General features: G+C 53.0%; 1 protein-coding gene across 3 annotated transcripts; it reads left to right on the forward strand.

The window, feature by feature from the left end:
* The first annotated feature begins 1,356 nt into the window (after positions 1-1,356).
* PKM (pyruvate kinase M1/2) lies at positions 1,357-21,261 on the forward strand. 3 transcript variants are annotated; one of them, XM_050309217.1, is made up of 11 exons: positions 1,357-1,489; positions 7,011-7,180; positions 7,534-7,625; positions 10,500-10,631; positions 10,829-11,015; positions 11,806-12,076; positions 12,369-12,519; positions 13,893-14,045; positions 17,031-17,197; positions 19,811-19,992; positions 20,500-21,261. In XM_050309217.1, exons 2-11 carry the CDS (start codon positions 7,030-7,032, stop codon positions 20,604-20,606), a joined length of 1,593 nt encoding a protein of 530 aa, XP_050165174.1. In that variant the 5' UTR covers positions 1,357-1,489; positions 7,011-7,029; the 3' UTR covers positions 20,607-21,261. The 3 variants fall into 3 exon arrangements, with proteins under 3 accessions (XP_050165174.1, XP_050165172.1, XP_050165173.1); XM_050309215.1 differs by lacking the exon at positions 1,357-1,489 and adding an exon at positions 6,703-6,802; XM_050309216.1 differs by lacking the exons at positions 1,357-1,489; positions 17,031-17,197 and adding exons at positions 6,703-6,802; positions 17,642-17,808.
* Positions 21,262-21,688: the final 427 nt, after the last annotated feature.

Genomic DNA, 21,688 nt, shown 5'->3' on the forward strand with positions numbered 1-21,688 from the left:
CCTAGTGCACCGTCCCCAGCACCCCTGGTAGAGGGTCCCCATGAGACCAGCACGGCGTGACCATTTTGAGTCCACCCCGTGGCTGTCACAGTGTGCCTACAGCCCAGCACAGGGTGCCTAGTGTCCCCAGTACCGGGTCCCCAGCACTCCCAGTACAGGACAGTACCCTACATGGTACCAGAATAGGGTGACAATTTTAGGGCCCCAGGTGACTGTCATGGTGTCCCCACACTCCAGAACAGAGCTCCCAGTGTCCCCCGTACACGGTCCCCAGTATTCCCAGTACAGGATCCTCTCATGGTCCCAGTACAAGGTGGCCATTTTGGGTCCCCTACGGCTGTCACAGTGCCCCCACAGCCCAGAGTCCGTGTTGCAGGTCCTTGTGTCAGTGGTGTGTCCCCAGTGTCACCATGATCCCAGTGGAGCAGCTGTGATGGCTCATCAATAGAAGGTCCCCACAGTCCTTGGATAATGTCCCAACATCTCCAGCATGGGGTTCCCAGTATATCCAGCCCACGGCCCTCATGGATCTGGCACGGGGCACCCTGTTGGATCCCAACCAAGCTGGTATGCTGTCCCCTGTGTCCCCAGTGCAGTGTCCCCATGTGCCCCAGCATGGTGTCTGCATGGCCCCACTACAGAACATTCACACTGGGTTCCCAGTGTGCCCATTGGAGGGTCTCAGGACCCTCCAACAGCACCCCAAAATGCCCAGCCGCAGAAAGAGAGGGACCCCTGAGGACCCACAAGCGGCTAGGGGGGTGTGAGCTGGGGGGTCCGTGTGAATGTAGCGACGTTGTGAGTTGAGGGGATGGTGTGAGTTGGGGAAACGATGTGAGTTGGGGAATGTAGTTAAGGGGTGGTATGAGTTGGGAAGGATGATGTGAGTTTGGGGGACAATGTGAATGGAGGGGATGGTGTGAGTTGCAGCGGAACAGCCTGAGTTGGGAGCACGGTGTAAGTTGGGGGCAGTGTGACTTGGGGAATGTGTGACTTGAGAGTGTGGGCATTGGGGGGCGCTGTGAGTTGGGGAGTGGTGTGAATTGGGGAATGTGAATTGGGCGGATGGTGCGAGTTGAGGGGCGGTGTGAGTTGGAAGGGAAGTGAATTGTGGGGATGGTGTGAACTGAGGGGGTGGTTGAGTCGGGGGTCGGTGTGAGTTGGGGGCGCTGCCCCTTTAAGAGCAGTGGCTCCTTTAAGGCGCGGTCACTCTCCGTCCGCGCGCGCGGCGGGTGCGCCGCCTCCTCATTGGCCGGTCGGGCGCGTGCCGTTACTCGGCGCCTCCCCCCGCGCCTTGTGCGTCCGCCGGTGAAAGAAGTCCCGGCGCCCCACCCTTGTGTCTCCCGGCGGGGCGGGCGGCGGAGGGATCCGCGGGGGGCGGTGCTGCGGTCGGCCGGGATCACCTTGGCGGGGCGCGGGGGCGGCGTGTAGAGCGGCGTCGGCGCTCGGAGAGGCAGGACCAGTCCGGGGCGCGGCTGAGCAGCGGCAGGTAACGGCGGCCTGAGGGGCGGCGGGGCCGGCCGGGCTGGCCGCGGTGGTACACCGTTGTCCCCGTTAACTGCCGCCGGCGGAGGGGCTCCCTCCGGCGGCGGCTGAGGGCAGGGGGCTCGCGCCCTACAGGACGGTTGGGGGCCGGAGGGGCACGCGAGGGGCGCGCGGTGCCGAGCACGTGGCCGGCGGCGGCCTTGGCCGCGCGACCCTCCCGACCATCCCCCGGGACCCCGCACCGGGGAACGCCCGCTCCGAGCATCCCCACGATCCCCACCGGGGAACGCCCGCTCGAGCATCCCCACGATCCCCCACCGGGGAACGCCCGCTCCGAGCATCCCCCCACGATCCCCCACCGGGGAACGCCCGCTCCGAGCATCCCCCCACGATCCCCCACCGGGGAACGCCCGCTCCGAGCATCCCCCCACGATCCCCCACCGGGGAACGCCCTGCTCTGAGCATCCCCACGATCCCCACCGGGGAACGCCCGCCTCGAGCATCCCCACGATCCCCACCGGGGAACGCCCGCTCCGAGCATCCCCCCACGATCCCCCACCGGGGAACGCCCGCTCCGAGCATCTCCCCACGACCCCGCACCGGGAACCCCCCGCACTTGGGAAACCCCACTTCGAGCATCCTTCCGCGACCTCACACCGGGCAGCGCCCGCTCCGGGCGCGGGGGGCTCGGGGCGGCCCCGCGGCCGTGCGGTTACGCGGAGCGCGGGGCCGGGTGGCAGCTCCCGGCCGGGTCCTGGCGGCCGGGCTGTGCTCGAGGAGCCGCCGGAGGCTGAGTCAGAGGCAGCCGGAGCCCGCCCGGCCCCCCCGTGCCCGCACTCACGTAAGAGCCGGCGGTTCCCTCGAGCGGCTTTGGCTTTAAATCAGTGACCGGTTCGCTGCACCCGTCAGTGATGCTGCAGCCTCTTCCCGCCCCCCCCACCCCGCGAAGAGAATTAATCTTCCGCCGTAATTGTGCCTGCTTAAACGCGTTCAGTTGATTTGGGCAGTCTCTTGAACTGTGAAAACCTCTGAAACGTGTTTAAACCCTCTGTGCAGTGCTACGAGGGCATGAATAGGGCTTTTGTCGGCGGACAATGGCAACTTCCCGACTGTCTCCTCAGACTAATGAAAGTAAAATACAATCTCTAAAAACCTGCTTTGTCCTGATAAGGGAACTTAGTATCGCCGAGGCCCAGGTTAACAAAAAATCAGTGTTTTACAGAGGTTTTTGTGATGCTAATGTGCTAACTTTCTTGCTGCCTCTCATCATGTCTTGCCTTGGCTCAAAGGTGGGATGACAAAGAGGTTTTTTGGTTACTCAGACACCTCCTGGGACTTGTTGTGCAACCAGGAGTGCTTAATTAAAAAAAAAAAAAAAAGAAAAAATCACTCCAAAGCGCATAATTTCATACCCGATATCTCGTTCATAAAGCAGAATTTAGGCTAATTTAGAAGAATTTGATGGCCTAATGAGCCGGGCTGATGCCGGCGGGTTTCCAGCCCATCACTGGATTAAGCAGGACGTTTTTGTGCCGAGGCAGGAAACGCCGCTGGGAGCCACGTGCTTGAACCGGGGACTTCTGCCTGTGAAACCCTTCTCAGAAACTTCACTTTCAGTAGATAACCACACTGGGGAGTCTGCAGCAGCCTGCATTGCTTTTGATTACCTGCTCCTTTATCCAGTAGAAGCTGTAAATATTATTAAAACCTTCGTTTCTTGCTGTTAGCCCACGTGATCCACCACCGGCCTTAATTCCCTTTGCACCCGCCAAGCTGATAATTGAATTTGGTGGGAACAAGACGTTTCCCAGGCCAGCCGGAGCACGTGCTGGTCCTTTATCTCCCATTGTTTTCCCAGGGGAAGATGGAGCTGCAGCGTGGTGGTGTTGGATGGCACGTAGGGAATGGGGATGCAGTACCGGGGCGCTGCCACGTTCAGCGACCTCCATCCTGGAGTGGGGATGCAGCACAGGGAGCTACACTTCCACCTGTTTAAATGTTAAAAAGACCCAAAGCTTCCTTTTATCATGTAAAGCAGGTTTTTACAGCTTGCCTGAAGGCAGCCAGGTGCTTTTTGCCGGGCTGAAAGGCTCCTTGTCCTCTGCAAGGTTGAGCCTGTAGGTGTGTCCTACAAATACCCTCGAGATAAGTCTTTCTCGTCACCAAACATCCGATGCTTGTCGCCTCGTCTCTTTATTTTTTTTTAGTTAAGCCTCCTCTATGCGTTTGCCTTGCAGGGAGGGCAGCTCTGCTGAGCCAGCAGCACACAGGGAAAGTGCTGCTGTCTCCCTGACTTCCCTTCTCCATTGCCAAAAAGCCGGGGAGCCATCCCTTTTGTGGGGCTCTCCTCCCGTGGATCCCCAGCTCGCTGCCGGGGAAAGCTTTAGCCAGCCAGGAGCAGGTGGTGGCTCCTGGGTCCCATCCAGGCTTGCAGAAAAGGGGTGGTATTTTGGGGTGGCCATTTTGTACTTACGTAACGGCGCGACACGACCTCATTCTGCCCTTCCTCCCTGGAAGAGGGGATACCAGGCAGCTGCATTTCTCTGTTGTTAAATACCTTTTGCCTCTGGAATGAGCAAGGCTGATGTTTTCGTAGTCTTTTTTTGGGAATCTGAAGGCCTGCCTGGTTTCATAACCCTGGCCTAAGCACTAACTCAAACCATTTCTGCCTCTGGCTGGGGACACTGGGCATGAGCAGCGTCGTTCTGCAGCATCAGAGGCGTTGTGTAAGTGAGGCTGAGCTGTAAATTCAGAATCGTCACCCCCCAAGAGCACACCCCCCCCTTCCCGCTGCAATTCCTCCAGGCAGTGACACAGCTCTACCGGTGTGGCCTGGGGACAGTCCCTGCTGGAGTTTCCACTTCCCTCTGTCACCGATAACAGCAAAGACTCGGTCCTGGGTGGGGATTGCCAGGGTGGAGGTTGCTGCTCCCTCTCTCCATCCCCAAGGGCACATCTGGAGGTGCTGTGATTTTAGGCTTTCTTGGTTGACCAGTAGGATGAGCTGGCTGGAATTAGTCACCTGGCTACTGCAGAACCAGTCCTGACCTCAAACGGCTCATTCTGGAATATTCAGAAGCTGGGGAGATACCAGACATCATTGGGACACCCTGTCTGTAGCACAGGCAGCCTATGTAATAAACTTGGGGATTTAATCATTATTCCTCAGGGAAGGAATTCAGGTTTATTCAGTGCTGCAAGCATTCAGGCTTTGTAGGGTATTGCTTACTCCCCTTCCTTGCTCAGCCCAGACTGAGAGCTCTGTGTTTTCAGGTGTCCTTGAAGTCCTTGCTCCTCTATTTGATTTTAAAAAAAGCAGAGTGGTGGGAAATGCCAGACATTCCTGTTATAAATATAAGACTGGTCATTCCAGTAGAATTCAATCGCTGCCTTGTAAATGTGCGGTGATGGGAGGCCGGAGGGAGCATTAAGAAGTGAATTTTAGTGGTGGTGGCGGCCCAGTACCGGGGCAGATGGGTGTTTGGAACACTTTTTGGCTCCTGCATTTCTGCTCTCGCCCCTGGATAAGGTCATGATGTCTCCAGTTACTTTTCTGAGCTCACTGAACTGCTGGAAAGTTGTGAAGGAGATTCTGACTGGGAAGTGAACTTTTCCTTTCTCTTTATAAAGACTTTAGAGGGGTTAAAGTTGTATTTGCAAATGACTTGAGTGGGTGGGGGATTTCCACGAGGCAGGGAGAATTCACTTGGCTCTTGTTACAAACTTCCAAGTCATGCTGTGGGTGCAGTTTGTGTGTCAGGTTGTTCCCTATTCCTCGTGTTCCCAGCAGCAGTGCAGACCTGCTCGCCTGTGCGTGGAGGTGATTTCCCAGCAAAGGCTTGTTGGTTTTGGCATCTAGAGAAGCCGGCACTGCTCTGCAGGTGTTGTAGGATGCAGCAGCAAGTGTTAGAGTGCTGAAACAACAGTGTTACAGGGCTGACCAGAGGGTTTTCCTATAATAATGAGACTTCGTTGGGCTTTTCATGTGGGCAGACCTTCGTGTAGTGACTCCAGTGAATCAGCATCTTCTGGCAGGGCTGAGGGAAAAGAGGCTTTGCCAGGTCAAATTATGGTTTTGTGTGGCCTGGGCGCCCTGTGCCGCATGGCAGCGGCGATGGTGAGTCAGGGCTGGCTGCGCGAGGAGCTGCACGTACGTGAGGAAGGGCTGCGGAGCAGGGGAGGAGCCGCTGCGGCATCGTCAGGCTCAGGGCAGGCTGGGAGGGCACTGCTGTCCTTCTGCTCAGCTCTGACAGAGCTTTTGGGCTCGCTAGTGCCTCTGCCAGAGCTGAGCCTGCTGAGCTGGTGTGTGCCCCTCACATTGCTCCGTGGGTTACTGGGGGGCTTTGTCTGCCTGGGGTGGGCAGAACAAAAACCCTGCTCAGTCCCTGCTCTCTGCCAGCCTTTTTAGCTGAACCATAACCCACATTTCTACAAGCACATCTTAGACGTGAAGGCAGCTCATGCCTACTCTGAATATCCCTGCATGCCCAGGGATGCAGGGATATGTCCATGCCAGTAGTGATCTGTCCATGCCAGTAGCCACCACCTTGCATCCTTCCCTTACCAAGGCTTTTGGATTCTTGCCTGGGCAGGTCCAAGAAACAAAGAGCTTTTAGTTGCCACTTCTACCTGAGAACTAAATTGCTGCAATTAGAAATGCCTGGGGGCACCAGCACTACTGGGAAATGAGTGTCCTCCCATCCCAGTGGACAGTTAAGCTTTAGCTCAGCTTCCTCTTGGGATTATGAGCTGTTCCTTCTGTTGTGGAGATGCTCTAGTCCTGGGAAGCCAAGCATCCTGAGTTCAGAGAGGTTTTTTTAAACCAAATTCTGGAAAAATAACCAGTTTTAAACTTTATATTGGTTTTCAGCTACCCTGGGTGAGGAGGAGTGCAGGGGGCAGGGGAGACCCACAGTGTCTTCAGTCAAAGAGGGACTTTGAACATATGAAGGAAATCTTCAGTGTTTTACGTGTTCTCTGCCAAGGTGTTGTGTTTAATCAACTCAAGTCTGCTTGCTTGTCCAGGCTTAGAGGCTGGGGTTTAGGCTTAGGCGGGCTTTGCCACGATTAGGTGCTCTGGGCAGAGGATTGCCCGTGTCCGGGCATGCCGCAGTCACGCCAGCGCCGAGCTGCCCCGGTCCCAGCTGGGATGGGAAGCGCAGTCGAGGCTTGTAGAGGAATGACTGGAGAACTGGGAGGGAGGAGGCAGAACCTCTGCCTGCGCACTCAAGTGCTTGAATTTTGTTGCGTTGTGTAGCTCCAAGGGAAGACTGGCAATGAAGAGAAGCTATGAAGGGAACATCTGCATAGAAGGCAGGTGAGCTTTGGGTGGTCCATGTGGGGAATGACATGGAAATAGAAATGTGTTGTGCCTGTTAAGACTCTCGAGTCGGAACATAAAGATAGTCTGACCAGTAGCAGCTTTCTCGTTACCTCCATATTCATCACATGGGTGTGTTGGTGTCTCTGCTTGCTGGGCAGGTCAGGGTGATTCCCAAACCTGGCACCGCTTTCTTCCCTTTCAGACACAGGAATCGAGCAACCATGTCGAAGCACCATGATGCAGGGACCGCTTTCATCCAGACCCAGCAGCTCCATGCTGCCATGGCTGACACCTTCCTGGAGCATATGTGCCGCCTGGACATCGACTCGGAGCCCACCATCGCCAGGAACACCGGCATCATCTGCACCATTGGTAAGTGATTCCTGGATAGGGGAGAATCGCAGCAAGAACCCACACCTGGGTGAAACCTGTTAGGGAAATTGTGAGAGGGATCCAGCTTTCATCCCTTGCCAGGGCTGAGCTTGTGTGGTGAAGGAACACGACTTTCCCATGTTTGCCTAACCCATGGTACTGCTGGGAGTGATTCCAGTACCCAGGGAAATGGGAATTGCTTGGGTTCTGTGGGCAAGTTAAAACAACCTTTGCTGCTGCAGCGCTGAGCAAGCCTGTATCCAGGCTTTCTCTTCCACATGAAACAGCTTGGTGTGTGTGGGTTACCTCATTATTTTTACAAAGTTAATGTTCAAACTGTTTCTTCCTCCTAGGCCCAGCCTCCCGCTCCGTGGAGAAGCTGAAGGAAATGATTAAATCTGGAATGAATGTTGCCCGCCTCAACTTCTCTCACGGCACCCATGAGGTAAGGGTGGGGCCTGAGCTCATACAGCCCTGACTGGGCCTTGTGTGTGTCTGCTGCCCCTGTCCCTTATGGAAGAGGGAAATCCAGCTTCATCCAGACCAGCCTTGGTGTGGGAAGGCGAAATAACTCTGCTTTTGGGGACAGCACACTGTACATACCGAGCCTGCGTAATTGCTGATAACATTCAAATGTGTTTTCTGAGCCATTTTGAAAGCAGTTCAGGTTGGTTCCACGCCCTTCACTGCACCAGGGAGCCAAGTAACTGGGATTTAGCACTGTGTGCCATGAAATACTTCAGTTCTTTCTCACGTGCTGCTGTTCACTGCACAAAGCAGCAGCAGAAGCTGAAAACACCTGCCTCTATTTTGCTGCTGCTGTTTTGCACCTCAGCAGGAGGTCACGCTATCAGTTCATCTCACTTGTTTCATTGCTGGGGATTTCGCAAGCAGGTCATCAATGAATAACTCAGTCTCCAAAGGGATCAGTTAGTGATTTGATGTAATTACTGGGCCCAGTGGGAAGAGTGGACTCTCGAGTTTTCTGGCTCACCAGCTGCTTCAGTTGCGTTCCTGGCCCTCGGGAGGGTCCTGGGACGTGGCAATTTTGAGCTTAGAACAGTAAGGTCAAAAGAAATCAACACTCCACGATAGACAAGCCCTTACTGCTATAAATAGCTGAGATCCTCAGTGATACTGGAAGAGTTGAGGATCCCATTCCAGGTTGCTTTTCTGCTGAGTTTTTTTAACTCTGGCTCCTTTCCAGCTTTCAAAATGTCACCCAGTAGCCAGTAGCAGCCGTAGGTGGCTTTACTTACTGACCTGTAAGCCTCGTGGTGTGTAACAGCTTGTCCTCTCACCCTCACTGGCCTTTAAAGGGCACAGGGCAGTGTCAGAATTGACTTAACTGGGGGCAACTGTCAGACCTTGACTAAAGACCTGGGTTAGCGTCAGTGCAGTGCCTGCAGTTGGGAAATCTTGAAGAAAATAAGGAGCAACTCTACCTCCTGGTAGTCAAATCCTGCAGCTGGGTGACAGATCAGGGAGTTGGTGGCCAGGCTGAAACTGGGAATTTTCCCACCGTTACTGCCCAGCAGAGTGGCTGCTGCGGTCTGTGAACTTGTTGGCTGAGGTTGAGGACAGGGAGTGTGGCTTTAGGTGAGGTCGAATTGCACATTTCACACAGATGAGATTGGGTTACTGCAGACTCTGGTCCAACTGTCATCGACCATCAGCCGTAGCCAGTCCTAAGTTTGTGTCCCCTCCTGGTTCCTCAAACACTACAGTTTCCAGTGAAGCCCCACAGAGTTTTGGTCTGTCACAAGTGTTCAGATCTAGTGTCCACCCCAAAATATTTACTGGGGATTCAGCTTTGGCAGAGGTGTTTTGGCACCTGCCTGCCATCCTTTTACATAGAATAAAAATGGCTTTTACTCCCAGCTCTGCCTGCATTCCCGTTCTGCATATGTAACTCTTCAGGAACTTGGACTCAGTCAGTCCTTGATATCAAACTAAAATGGAAAAATCCCAGATGACTGGGATCAGATAAGTTTAATGAGACCATTCAGGCATGTTTTCTTAGCTGTATCCCAGGCTGCAGTACCTGGAAGGGTTGGGGCTATCTCAGTCCCAGCTTACACACTCAGTCAATAAACTGAATCATTTTCCTGTCCTAAGGAGTTATCAGTTGTTGAGTATCTCTGGCCAAGGGCACGCACACTTTTAACACGTGAACTTTAGTATAGCTTTTCCCAGCCTCACCTTCCTGGCCCTGGATTATTGCCCCTGAGGTACTCAGGTTGGTGTGCAGGGCTCGTGTTGAGGGGGTGAGTGGCACGAGGCAGCCGAGTGTTCCAGGTGAGCCAGGTCAAAGGGAGCCAGGTGTTCCAGGTGAGTCACATCGAACTCTGTCACTGTGGGCACAGAGAGGGGAAAGGGTATTTCTTATCTACAAAAGTCTGTCAAGTGTTACACAACTCTTCCTGGTTGTAGGTAGTTCAGGTTATCTCTTAATGTTGTTTGAACAAGTAAAGTAAACTGATCTGCTGGCCATTCAAAGCACATTTGAGGGATTAGGATGGGATTTTTCCCACAAAACTGTCTTGAAACTGGCAGCATTAGCAAAACACTCTCTTACATGTGGAGGTTTGGAAGCCAGGTGTGTGGTGCTGCAGCATTGAACTCCTGCTGTGATTGCTTTGGCTGCTGAAATGTAAATATTTACATGGATGACATCCTCTTTGCAAAGCCTTTGTCACTTGGAGAAATAAAGCCAAAGAGGTATTGAAAGGCTTGTCCACCTGTGGGACTGATTGTGGGTCAGGCTGGAAGTGTGTGGGGAAGTTGGTAGTGAAGGGAATGGGGAATGGCATCTTCCCTTCTGTGCTCTGAAGGGGGGAGGAGCACAGCCACGTGGGATAGTGGCTTAGCTATGACATTCTTCTGCCATCCAGGTGTCTTTCCATGCACACAGCTATCCATCTGCTGATGTTCTGCTGTGTTGAATGGGCAGGTGTTCAGCAAAACTTTTGGCAATGCTGCTCCTAAAGGCCTGTTGGTCGTTAACCACCTTCAACTGGCAAGCGTGTCTCCTGATAGAAAATCACTTCAGCCGGGCCCCTGGGCTTCTCTTTGAGTTGTCTTTCTGGAATTAGAACTGAGGGCACAGCCAGATAATTTCCAGACTCCACCTTCATGACAGGAAGGCCTTATCCTTTACACTCTGGTTTTCTGGAAGATTATTCTGGAATAAATTTTGAAGGTAGAACTGAAACTGAGCATCACATGAAAGCAAAGCTCTCAGCTTGGGCAGTGTCTTGGGATCTTTTCCATAAGCAGTGGAGTAGAAATGGACTGAACATTCCCATCTCTTTTCCAGTATCATGAGGGCACAATCAAGAACGTGCGAGAAGCCACAGAGAGCTTTGCCTCTGATCCCATCACCTACAGACCTGTGGCTATTGCACTGGACACCAAGGGACCTGAAATCCGAACTGGACTCATTAAGGGAGTAAGTTGCTGATTTTTTATCTCACTTTTTCACCTTGTGAGACTAGTTATCATACTAAGCTTGTGGCCTTTCCAAACAAAAATATCCTAGGAAATGAGGTAAAACGACACCTACCCAAAGTTTGGATGAACTGCTGCAGGGTGGGAGGTGGTTGTGTGCTGGTTCCTGGTTTTGCTGACACACATTTTGACACGCAGAGTGGCACAGCAGAAGTGGAGCTGAAGAAGGGCTCACAGCTCAAAGTGACCTTGGACAATGCCTTCATGGAGAACTGCGACGAGAACACTCTGTGGGTTGACTACAAGAATCTCATCAAGGTTATAGATGTTGGCAGCAAAATCTACGTGGATGACGGTCTGATTTCCTTGCTGGTTAAGGAGAAAGGTGGGTAACAGCCATTCCAGCTATGCCTGCTTGGTTTTTCCTTGGAATGTGTTTGTGGTTTCCCTCCAGTAACTGCTTTTCACCTTGCAGTTGTGTATTACAAAAAAGGAGGACATAGTTCTTGATGCTGTAGTGAGACTTTAAACCAAACTTTCTCTACTTTAGGTGTAGGAAATTTACAAAAACCAACTTTAGCTGGGTTTCCCTGGGCTGCCTTCTAAATCCCCTCTTCAAAGGGGGACATGTCAGGGCCATACCACAGCTCATGATCAAAGCCTGTTCAGCCAAGCTAGTTCATGCTCTTAATGCAGGATTTAAGTAGTTTTACAGCACAGACCCAGAGATTTGTGGTTGGAGACAGAACCTGCTTTAAGTGGGAATTTAGAGGCAAGGGTAGTTGATATTCCCTTTATAGTGCTTCCTAAAGTGCTGGAGCCTCTAATCCCTGAGCATGTATGGACACTGGGGTGAGGCTTTTGGGCTGCTCAGTTTGGTGTAACAGGGCTCCTAAGTGCAGAAGTGCAACCTGGGAGCCTTTTTGGGGAAAGACAACCTCCTGCACAGAACAATTTGCATCTTCTCCAAGAACACCTAGAAGCTGTTTTAAACCAATGTGTTGTGTTCCCAAGGGCGGGTTGGGAGCTCGTGTGGTACACAAATGCTCTGAAGGGACATGATGTGCTTTTTATCTTGTGTGTTGCTGTTGGAACTGCTGTTCCCAGGCAGGGGAGGTGGGAGCTGGTAGTGGGAGCTTCCTGGCAAACACTGACTGTGGGAACACGTGTTTCAGGCAAGGACTATGTCATGACTGAGGTTGAGAACGGTGGGATGCTGGGCAGCAAGAAGGGCGTGAACCTGCCCGGCGCTGCCGTCGACCTGCCTGCAGTCTCCGAGAAGGACATTCAGGACCTCAAATTCGGTGTGGAGCAGAACGTGGACATGGTGTTTGCTTCCTTCATCCGCAAAGCCTCCGACGTCCACGCTGTCAGGAAGGTGCTGGGGGAGAAGGGAAAGAACATCAAGATCATCAGCAAGATCGAGAACCATGAGGGTGTGCGCAGGTGAGCTTCGGACTGGGGGCGCTTTAGGTTTGTGAGACTGAAATAAATCAACTCACGCTCCTTTCTATAGGTTTAGACAGCTTTGTGTAGCACTGAATATGTGCTGTGCCTTGGTCTTGGCTTTCTTCCTCTTTCCTTGGTATTGCAGGAACACAAATAGCCGTGGAAAGTCCGTGTGCTGATGGTGTATTGTGCTCCAGATCAATGCTCCCTTCCACAAGAGGAGAACAGAGCAGATGGGAAGGTGCTTTGTAGAACAAATGGGATAACACAGCTCTTGTCTCGCTGTCAGGTTCGATGAGATCATGGAGGCCAGCGATGGCATTATGGTGGCCCGTGGTGACCTGGGAATCGAGATCCCAGCTGAAAAAGTCTTCCTTGCCCAGAAGATGATGATTGGGCGCTGCAACAGGGCTGGCAAACCCATCATCTGTGCCACTCAGGTACTGGAAATGCACCATTGGCTCCTCACGGCCTGAATCTGGCCCAGGGGGAATGCTGGGAGCTGCCGTGGCTTGGTGGCATTGATTAGACAGTGAGATGCCAAGTGCGAAGAGGTTTTGCTCATAGCTGAGGAGTTCATGTGTTTGAGTTCATGCACTTCTGTGTTTGGGATCCTCCCCAGTAAGGTTACAGGACCTCTTGGGTGCCTGCTGAAGGTTTTACACCTCAAAGGATCATGAGATAATGAGCCTCTTGGGCTGATTAAACAGATTATGGGGGAAAATGGCACAATTTGCCTTGGCATCTTATGGCAGCACACTTGTGCCTGATAGGGCACAGATAGCACGTCTGTGCCCAGGCTTCCAGGTGTCTTAGAAGATGCACCCACACTGCAGCATCAGATGGAACTAAGTGAAGGATCCATTTCCTTATTCTGGGAGCAGTAGGGATCACATGCAAACAGTCCTTGGGCACTGGGAGAGCTGTTTTCCTGCTGTGCTGGCTCTGCACACAGGCTGTGGAAGCAAACACTGTCCCTAGACAGTAGTCATCAGACCAAGTTCTGGATTTACAGTGGCATATGCTCCTTCTTTTGCCTGTATTGCTACTGAAATGCAGCTGGAGCGCTGCCTCAGGCAGTGCTCCACAGGATATGAGTGGTGTTTGCCCAGTTGGTGAGATCCAGCTGGGGAAAGCTGAGGAAGACAGGAGAGCTGGACAGGCTTCGGTGTGTGGAGAAGGGTTAGGAAGAGCTAACCTCATGGAAAGCTGTCCTGTTTTCCACTCTCCTGAGAGTGGATGTTTAGGAAGCTTGTGGAGTTGGCTGTTCTGACTTTATACCCTGTACATATTATCTACCACATTTGAAATACTATACTGGGTGAAGGTGACTTTATTGGGTCAGACCTTGCTCTTTCTGATTTTTAGATGCAAAAAACCCAAATTTGGGAACATGTGACTGAATCTGAGCTTTCAAAAAATTAAGTGTAATGCTACACTCTGCCCTAAAGTGCTCTGGGTTCCTTGGACTGAGCCTTATGCTGGAAAGTTTAATTTAAAAAGTTAGAGTGTTGTGTCTGGGATGCTGTGTGGGTTAAATTTCCTTGGAAAAGGAATAAATGTATAGTAGGTATAGAATGAAATGAGTTGTTTTCCTTGCTAGTAGATGCTTAAATTTGAAGCTGGCTTAGGGACTAGGTGCTTCTCTGTTCCACACCCACAGAGAACTCTCTGTCATGGAGCTCACGGAGAACTCTTCTCCCAGTGTTCTTAGGCTGCATCCCACTTTCTGCCCAGCCTGTCAAGGGCACTAACGAAAAAGCAGCTGCTTCCTTTGGCAGCATCTTGACCCGTCTGCATTGCTCTCTTGCAGATGTTGGAGAGCATGATCAAGAAGCCGCGGCCGACGCGTGCCGAGGGCAGCGACGTGGCCAACGCGGTGCTGGACGGCGCCGACTGCATCATGCTGTCCGGGGAGACAGCCAAGGGTGACTACCCTCTGGAGGCCGTGCGCATGCAGCACGCGGTGAGTGCTGCCCTGCCACGCAAAATTGGCATTTCTTTGCTCACACTCTGCGGTGGGTGGGTTTTTATTGACCAGATACGGTCCTCAGGGCCTGACACCTTGGTTTGTGTGCTCCAGACTGCTGTCAGGCAGAGCTGAGAGCTGCTCTGACATATGAAACTTCCCATTTCTTTTTGCTTAGGGCAGGGTAAAGGGGTTTTTGCCATTACCTTGATAGAAGTTTCATCCACTGTCCTATTGCAGTGGTATATTAAATGCCTTAAACTTCTGCAAGGTCAAGGAGCTGCTTAAGCAGTTTATCTGTAGATAATGAAAGGTTTTGGCTGACTGCAGTGTGGGAGGGGGTGGGGGAGGCCCCTGTGGCTGGTTTACAGCACTGCTGCATTCAGCACCTGGTGTGTGCTCGGTGTTGGGGGGGTTTGTTGCATGAGTACTGACAGCACCATATTTTTACATGCCTGAACTGCCAGAAACCTCTGCTCTGCTTCAAGTTTCAGCTGATAAAAGCCTGATGTCAAGTACCTACAAGTGTTGCTGCTCCCCAGTTAGCAGTGCTGTGAATCACAGCCGTGATTAACTCTCACCAGTTCTAACTCTCACCAGTTTTATTTGCAGTTCAGGTTTTACAGATTAATCAACTCAACCAGTGTTGGTTTGCAGTGTGTTGCCTAAATATCTTTATCTCAATATGGAGTGGTGTTTTTTTGCACGAGGCAAATGCAAAATATGACTTGATGATGACTGGGTAGTGACTGCTCCTTTCCAGGCCAAATGCTAACGGTGCATCTAAAAGCTTCTCCCTCATTTTCCACCCCCTAAATCATGAGGGTTGACTTCCTACCAAGAGTTGAGAACTTGCTGCAACAAGTCTTAGACCTGGGTTTCCATCCTGGCATTAAATCCTCGACCTGAGCAGGTTGCGTTGTATTTGTAGGCTGAGTTCAGGACCTGTTGCACCCGATTCCCTCCTCCTGCGGACCTGGGGATAGTGCTGGTTGTTCCACCAGGCCCCCGGGGAAACACTGAAGGCTTTAACTAACCCTCAGTGCAGGAACTGAAACACAGATTGCCTTTGTTGAATGTAAGATGTTGCAGGCAGCAAGGTACCAACTCTGATGGTAGGAGCACGTCCCAGAGCAGCCAGGATCTTTCCTCTGAGCTGTTTGCCTTGGTATTAGTCGAGCCCAGCAATAGTGCCCTGAGTAACCATAGTCTGGAGACCTGCAGGATGGCCAGAGCAGATGGGTGCTTCCACCTAAGTGGTAAGCTTCCAAATACTGGGCAGGCTGATTCCTGCTAATGGGAGTGGACTTCCTTCCCGTTCAAGCCCGTGATCCACACTGGTCTTCAAACACCACCCTGGCCATGCTGTTTGAGGGGACCAAGGTTTAAACAGCCACCCCATTTATCTTTCTTCCACCTTCCCTGGTATTTCCACCCATGCACCAACCCTGTATAGCCATTCCTGCCTGAGCAGATCCAGCTTTGGGGTGGAGTTAAGGGTTGCTGTCCCTCTGCAGCCATGCCAAAGTAGACACGTGTATTTGCGTGTTCCATGACACCTGGGGAATGCAGGCTTCCTGCTAAACTTGGGTTTGCCCTGGGTGCTACACAGAGCTGCTGCCTTTGTACCAGGGCTCAAGATAAACTGTCTGGCTCCCCAGCTCCTGCATTTGGAGTGAATGTTTGGAGGCAAATACTCCAATATTATCTAAAGCCAGCAGTAACAAACCGCTTGAGGACAAGTTGGCACCAGCCTGCTGTTCTGGCCTGCCCCATGTGTCCTGTTATTTTTAGACATAAGATACTTAACTGCTTTGGCTTAAACTGATAACTGTGGAAGGGATAATTCCCAGCATCATATAAAATAAATTGTTAACACTGGAGTAGAAAAATTCTTGACTTTTTAACTCCAAAGCTTTCACTATAATGACACATTGATCTCTAATTAAACAGGAACTTGTGCTTTGTGTAGTGGCTGCTCCCTTTCTGAAATAACTGGATGAAGTTGTCACTGAACATGATCAATCTTTGCATGCTTTTCTATTCTCTGCAAGCCTTCTTTATCGGGTTGTCAGGGGCTAATGCAGCCTCCTGAGATGGGAGTTGTCTTTAACGTGAGCGATTCCCAGGATGCTGGGATGAGCAGGTTACTGAACCTGTTGCCAATGCTCAGCAGGAACAGAAAGTCGTTAGTTATGCCTTTGTCCTTCTCATCTATCACATCTGGCACTGTACTAACACCTCAACATCCACATTGTGACAACCCTATAAGGAAGACTTGTTCCTGTTTATTTCCTTATTACCAAAAGGGAAATTGATATCCCACTTGGAGGTGAAACTTTATTGGCTCTCAAGTTAAACTAAACCTTTATTGATTCTCAGCTTAAACAAAACCTTAATTGCTCTCAAATTAAACTAAATCTATCAAAGCTGAGAGGACCAGTGTCCTACCTTGAGGGCTCATGTTGAAAGTGCATTGTTTGCATGTTAGCTCCATGAAGACTGTTACGGCAGCACTCTATGGTGTTGGGAGAGTATCAAAGGAAGCCACAGAGATTCCCTCTTGGGGAATTGCAGGCAGGACTGTGGGCAGGCTGGTAGGTGGCACAAGAGTCCCTCCAGGGAGTCATAAGCAGCTATAACAAAGCACAGTCTGACTCTGAGCTGGCCTGCTCTGTTCCTTGAAAAGCAGTTTGTTTGCCTGTCTGACAGGACTCCAAAATACAGTAAGAAGCCACCTTCGGAATGCCTGCCTGGTGACCAGGGCCTGCCAGTCCCATGCTGTGCTGGACATTATAACGTCTGGGTTGCATCCAGCAAACTTTCAACCTGAGACCCAAAAAGTTTCACAGCTTGGTCTTAATACCCTCTTGCATGCATTACTGTGATCATTGAGCAAATTAACGTGATCTCATGTTCCTCTGGTATATCTTTCCTTCTCTTCTTTCCTGTTCTCCTCCTTCCCTCCCCTGGGGGCTGCAGATCGCTCGGGAGGCCGAGGCCGCAATGTTTCATCGTCAGCTCTTCGAGGAGATTTTACGGCTCAGTGTTAACAACAGGGACCCTGCCGATGCCATGGCGGCGGGCGCGGTGGAGGCCTCTTTTAAGTGCTTAGCTGCAGCCCTGCTAGTCCTGACCGAGTCCGGCAGGTAGGGCTCGGAGAGGGGCTCGGAGCCAGCCTTTGCCATGGCAAAACCACACTGTGTTCTAACACTGCAGGAATTCAGCCCGTGCTGGCCTTGCATAACCGCTGTGGGCTGAGCTGACTTGTGCCAGGGAGGGACCCCAGCAGGCAGGAGCAGAGCGAGAGTGTCTGGCAGTTGGCATGAGTGTCACCTGAGTGTGGGCACGGCAGGGCGAGGTGCCAACATTTCAGAAAAAAATGCCTGAGAAATCAAATGGTTCCTCTCCAGGGTTGTGCTGTTGGGGTGGCTGAGCGTTGAGGCGTCACTCCGGCGTGTTGAGCTCAGTCTGGGCTCACCGCATGGTGACAGTGTTGCTGTGCCACCTTGTGACAGAGCACCTCGCCCTCCCTGTTGCTGCCTGAGTGGTGCTGTGAGTGTTGTCATCCCGAATGCGTGTTGCTCTTATAGATTGCCCGGGAGGCCGAAGCCGCCATCTTTCACAGGCAGTTGTTTGAGGAACTGCGCCGCCTGACCCCCCTCAACTGTGACCCCACCGAGGCCGCTGCTGTTGGCGCTGTGGAAGCGTCCTTCAAGTGCTGCAGCGGGGCCATTATTGTCCTCACCAAGTCTGGAAGGTAGGAGGGGACAGGTTCCCCCAGATCAAGCAAACTATGTGACAGGGTTGGGGAAGGAGGATCCCAAAAACATGGCCTTGAGAGAGCGGTGGAGCCTAGTTCTGGCAGTGACTGGGAGCCCAGGCCTGCCTGCGGTGCTGGTCTCTTGTTGATGGACTCAATCTGTGTGCTCTGAGTTCCTCAGCCTGTGTCTGCCAGCGTGGCACCAGCTCCGAGCCCAGCTTCCCCTCGCTGCCGTGAGTGGCAGCTCTGCCAGCGGCGCCGGCTGGAAGAGCCAAGGGAAAATAAGTGTTGCAGCTCCAATTCAAACTTCATGGCAAGAAACCATCAATGTAACAGTGAGGCAGAAGTTCAATGGATGTAGAATCTTTTTTTTTTTTTTTGAATCAAAGCCTTGGTCTTTCATAGGATCTACATTATTGGTCCTGCTTGCCTGAGCCCAAGAGGCGAAGAGGGACTGTGTAGCCTCTAGGGTTGTTAAGGAAAGGGAAAGCTTTGGAAATTTCCTCTTTCAGGCTTCCTTGTGCCTGTCTGCGAATAATCTCTGCACAGGCAAGTGTCTGGCAGGCACCCAGGTGAGCGATATGCTGGAGTGATGTAGTTTGGGATTTTCTATCCAGCAATGGTGACAGCTGCCCAGCAGACCTGTTCTTCCAGTTGTGAGAAGGCAGCTGGAACCTCATGGATCGGCTCTTCCATATAGAGTAATCAGGCTGACCCCTCCCAATGCATGTCTGACCATAAGTCTCAGGCTGCTTTCTTGAAGAAAATCAGGATTTCTTGCCCTTTCGCACCAAAGCAGTAGAGCAGCAGCAGAGGTATGACTCTGTGTGCTGGGCACAACCTGTCTGAAGACCTGGACCATCAGTAAAAATCCTTCACCTAAATTTATGGCTTAAAATGATTTGGAGCAGCCACTTTGTGCAAGAGGTGAGGGAACAACAAGTGCCGAGTTCTGGTTACCCTCATGCTTCTAATGTATCTTTGCCAGGGTTATAGCCTTACACTTGACCTTTTTAAAGAGAATTTGAACTTTCACCTTTGAATATTTTTAGCTGTGGATTCAATTAACCCTTGGAGTACATGGATCTCCTGGAGCTCCTGGGAGGTGGCTTGGACAGTGTGGGAAGGATTGTCTGAGAGCTGGCATGTGTGGTTGGGGTGTTTGGAGCATCTGCTGCTGCCTGCTTTGAGCAGCAAACTGTGTGGCTGAGCTTGGTTCCACTAAACAAGGCTGCAAAAGCGAGTGGAGATGCTGGCATGGCCCTTGGAAAGATGGAGCTGTAGATGCTGTGGCCTTACAGTTTGAATCTGTCTGTTTGCAGATTTGCCCAGGGAAAGGGAAGCTGTAGTCCCCCCCAGGGTGTGCTGCTCTATTTTAAGGCATTTTAAAGCCTCTGTGCCCAACTTCCCAGTATAAATTTGGGGCTCTGTTGCATTTGCTTCCCGTTGGGTGCAGGAGCAGAGCTGTGTGTGGAGCAACCAGCCTGCTTGCTGCTTCAGCAGGTGGCTGGGAGGCAGATGGCTTCCTCCATGGCACGCTCTGGGGAGTGCTGCTGGCACCGGCTCTTTCCATCCCAGAAACCGGGAGCTCCTGAAAACAGAGGGAGCTTGCAGGGACCTTGGTTGAGATGCCAAGGCCTGCTAGGAGAGGCTGGAATAAATGGCGCCTCGCCAGCTTAACATAGCAACAGAGACAAGGAAAGGCTTGTCTGGGGACCAAAACACCCCAGTGGCACTTGCTGAACTGGGAGGCGAGGTGGTGTCCGCCCAGTTGCCTAACTGGGAATTCAGCTGTGTCAAGCTGGTGGGTGAGTGGCTCTTAGCTGGCATCTCCTCGTGGAGATGGTCACCAGGGTGGCCATCCCTCATGTCCCTGCAGGGGTTCCGGGGAGCCCTTGAGGGTCGCTTGTGCTCCCGCTGGCCATACACAGTGTCCTCTCCGTCCCCTCTGGTGGCAGTGCCAGCACGTGGGGCTCCACCGGGTGCGTTCTCCCCGCAGGTCGGCACACCTGGTGTCGCGGTACCGCCCGCGTGCCCCCATCATTGCCATCACCCGCAATGAGCAGACGGCCCGCCAGGCCCACCTGTACCGCGGCATCTTCCCTGTGCTCTGCAAGGACCCCGCCCAGGACGCCTGGGCTGAGGACGTGGATCTGCGCGTCACCCTGGGAATGAATGTCGGTGAGTGAGGGGGGCCCTGAGCCCCCGTGTGGGGCTTTGGGGGTGAACGTGGGCACTGGTGACAGGGAGAGGAACTGGCTGCCTGTGTGCTAACCAGATCCCATTGGGAAACCTGTGGTGGTTGTGTGAGCTGCACCGCATCTGATTGGGAAACAGGGCATCGGTTTTGTCACAGCTGCCTCAGAATGGGTTCCTGCAGAAGATTGTGTTTGTTTTAAGGTGGTGAGTGATGGAACTGTGATACTCACTGCTCTCAGAGACAAGGGAAACCTGGAGCGGGGTGACTGTTCTCCAGCCCCTCCAAATCCTACGTTGTGGAATTCCAAGCTCTCTGCTGGCAGATAACCCCAAAGCAGATAGGTGGGCAGCAGGAAGTGGGGGGGATGTCTTTATACCCTCCAGGAGCCTCGACTGCTGTGGGGAGCCTTGGTGGCTCAGGGAGCTGGTGACAAGCGGGTGAGAGGCAGGGTGGGACCTGGGCTCTGACCCTTCCCTCTTCTCTCCCAGGCAAAGCCCGTGGGTTCTTCAAGAGCGGCGACCTGGTCATCGTGCTGACGGGCTGGCGCCCCGGCTCCGGCTACACCAACACCATGCGTGTGGTGCCCGTTCCCTGAGCACTAGACTCAGCCTTCCCTTCCCCTGCCCACCTCCCTTCCCACCTTCCCTCCCCGTCTCCCCTTGCATTAGACCAGCCATCGCTTGCGCTGTTCTCCTTGTCCCTAGAGTGGATGTAGGTTGCTAAACACCACCCAGTGCAGCAGCAGCAGGGGCAAGAGACCTTAAATCACTAAAAGAAATATACTTGAAGTGTTTAGTTTTTTAAAAAACCTCTCCCCCGTAGTGAAGTCCTGCCTTGATGTGTGTTGGAGTCGGCATAGGAGGTTCCTGGTGACTGTCCTCAGGGTGTAAAATGTCCCTTTCCTGGCCCTGCTTTGGGGGGTTGGGGAAGGAGAGAGGCGAAGTGTGGTCAGCAGTTCCGCCAGACCCCTCCTCGCTCGAGGCAAGCTGCTACTCACCCCCTCCTGTGGGGGCCTCACCTCCCCAGGCCCAGTCCCAGGTGAATCCAGCCCCCTCTCTCGTTATTTTGGGCATGGGGGCAGGAGGAGGGTGTTGGCTCCGTGCAAGAGCTTCCTGTGCTCCCCTACAGCGTTGTCTCCTATGTTAGTCGTGTCCCCCCCACTGCCCCAGAGCCCCCCTCCTCACCCAGCACTCCGATGGGCCCTGGGGTGGGAGAGCACAACTGTCTATCAATAAAGAGAAGCTGAAGCACCTGCTGGACTGGTCTGCTCCTTGGTGGTGTCTGCAGGGATTTGGGGGCTCTGGTGGAAGGGTCTGAGAGGTCTGGAGGGGATGGGGGGTCGAGGGGAGGAGTTTGTTAGGGTTTAGGGGGTCTGAAGGGGCTAGGAGTTCCAAGGCATGGGGACATCTATCAGGGTTGGGAGCCCAAGGGAGTGGCCTGGGGGAACGGGGGGGGGGATCCTAGGGAGGAGTCTTGAAGGGGTTGGGGTGTTATGGTGGAGGAATCTTGAGGGGGGGGCCTTTGGCGTCCCGGCCGCGGAGGAGAGAGCGAGGGCAGCCCGGGAGCCCGCCTGTGCCGGTCGAGGTCGCCGCTGGAGCGCAGCGGTCCCTTTAGGAGGCGGCTCCGCGGGCCGTGCGAGCGCCCGGGCCCCGCCCCTTCCCCGAGGGGCGTGGCCTG

The sequence above is a fragment of the Myiozetetes cayanensis genome, unplaced genomic scaffold (assembly GCF_022539395.1).
Source record: "Myiozetetes cayanensis isolate MyiCay16 unplaced genomic scaffold, myiCay2020 scf14, whole genome shotgun sequence".
NCBI lineage: Eukaryota > Metazoa > Chordata > Aves > Passeriformes > Tyrannidae > Myiozetetes > Myiozetetes cayanensis.

Excerpts from the sequence above, each read along its gene's own strand:
- PKM (XM_050309215.1), top strand. The coding sequence starts at position 6,762 with ATGAAGAGAAGCTATGAAGGGAACATCTGCATAGAAGGCAG. Across the intron at positions 12,077-12,368 it reads AACCATGAGGGTGTGCGCAG|GTTCGATGAGATCATGGAGG; the intron begins GTGAGCTTCGGA and ends TCTCGCTGTCAG. Across the intron at positions 19,993-20,499 it reads CACCCTGGGAATGAATGTCG|GCAAAGCCCGTGGGTTCTTC; the intron begins GTGAGTGAGGGG and ends CTTCTCTCCCAG.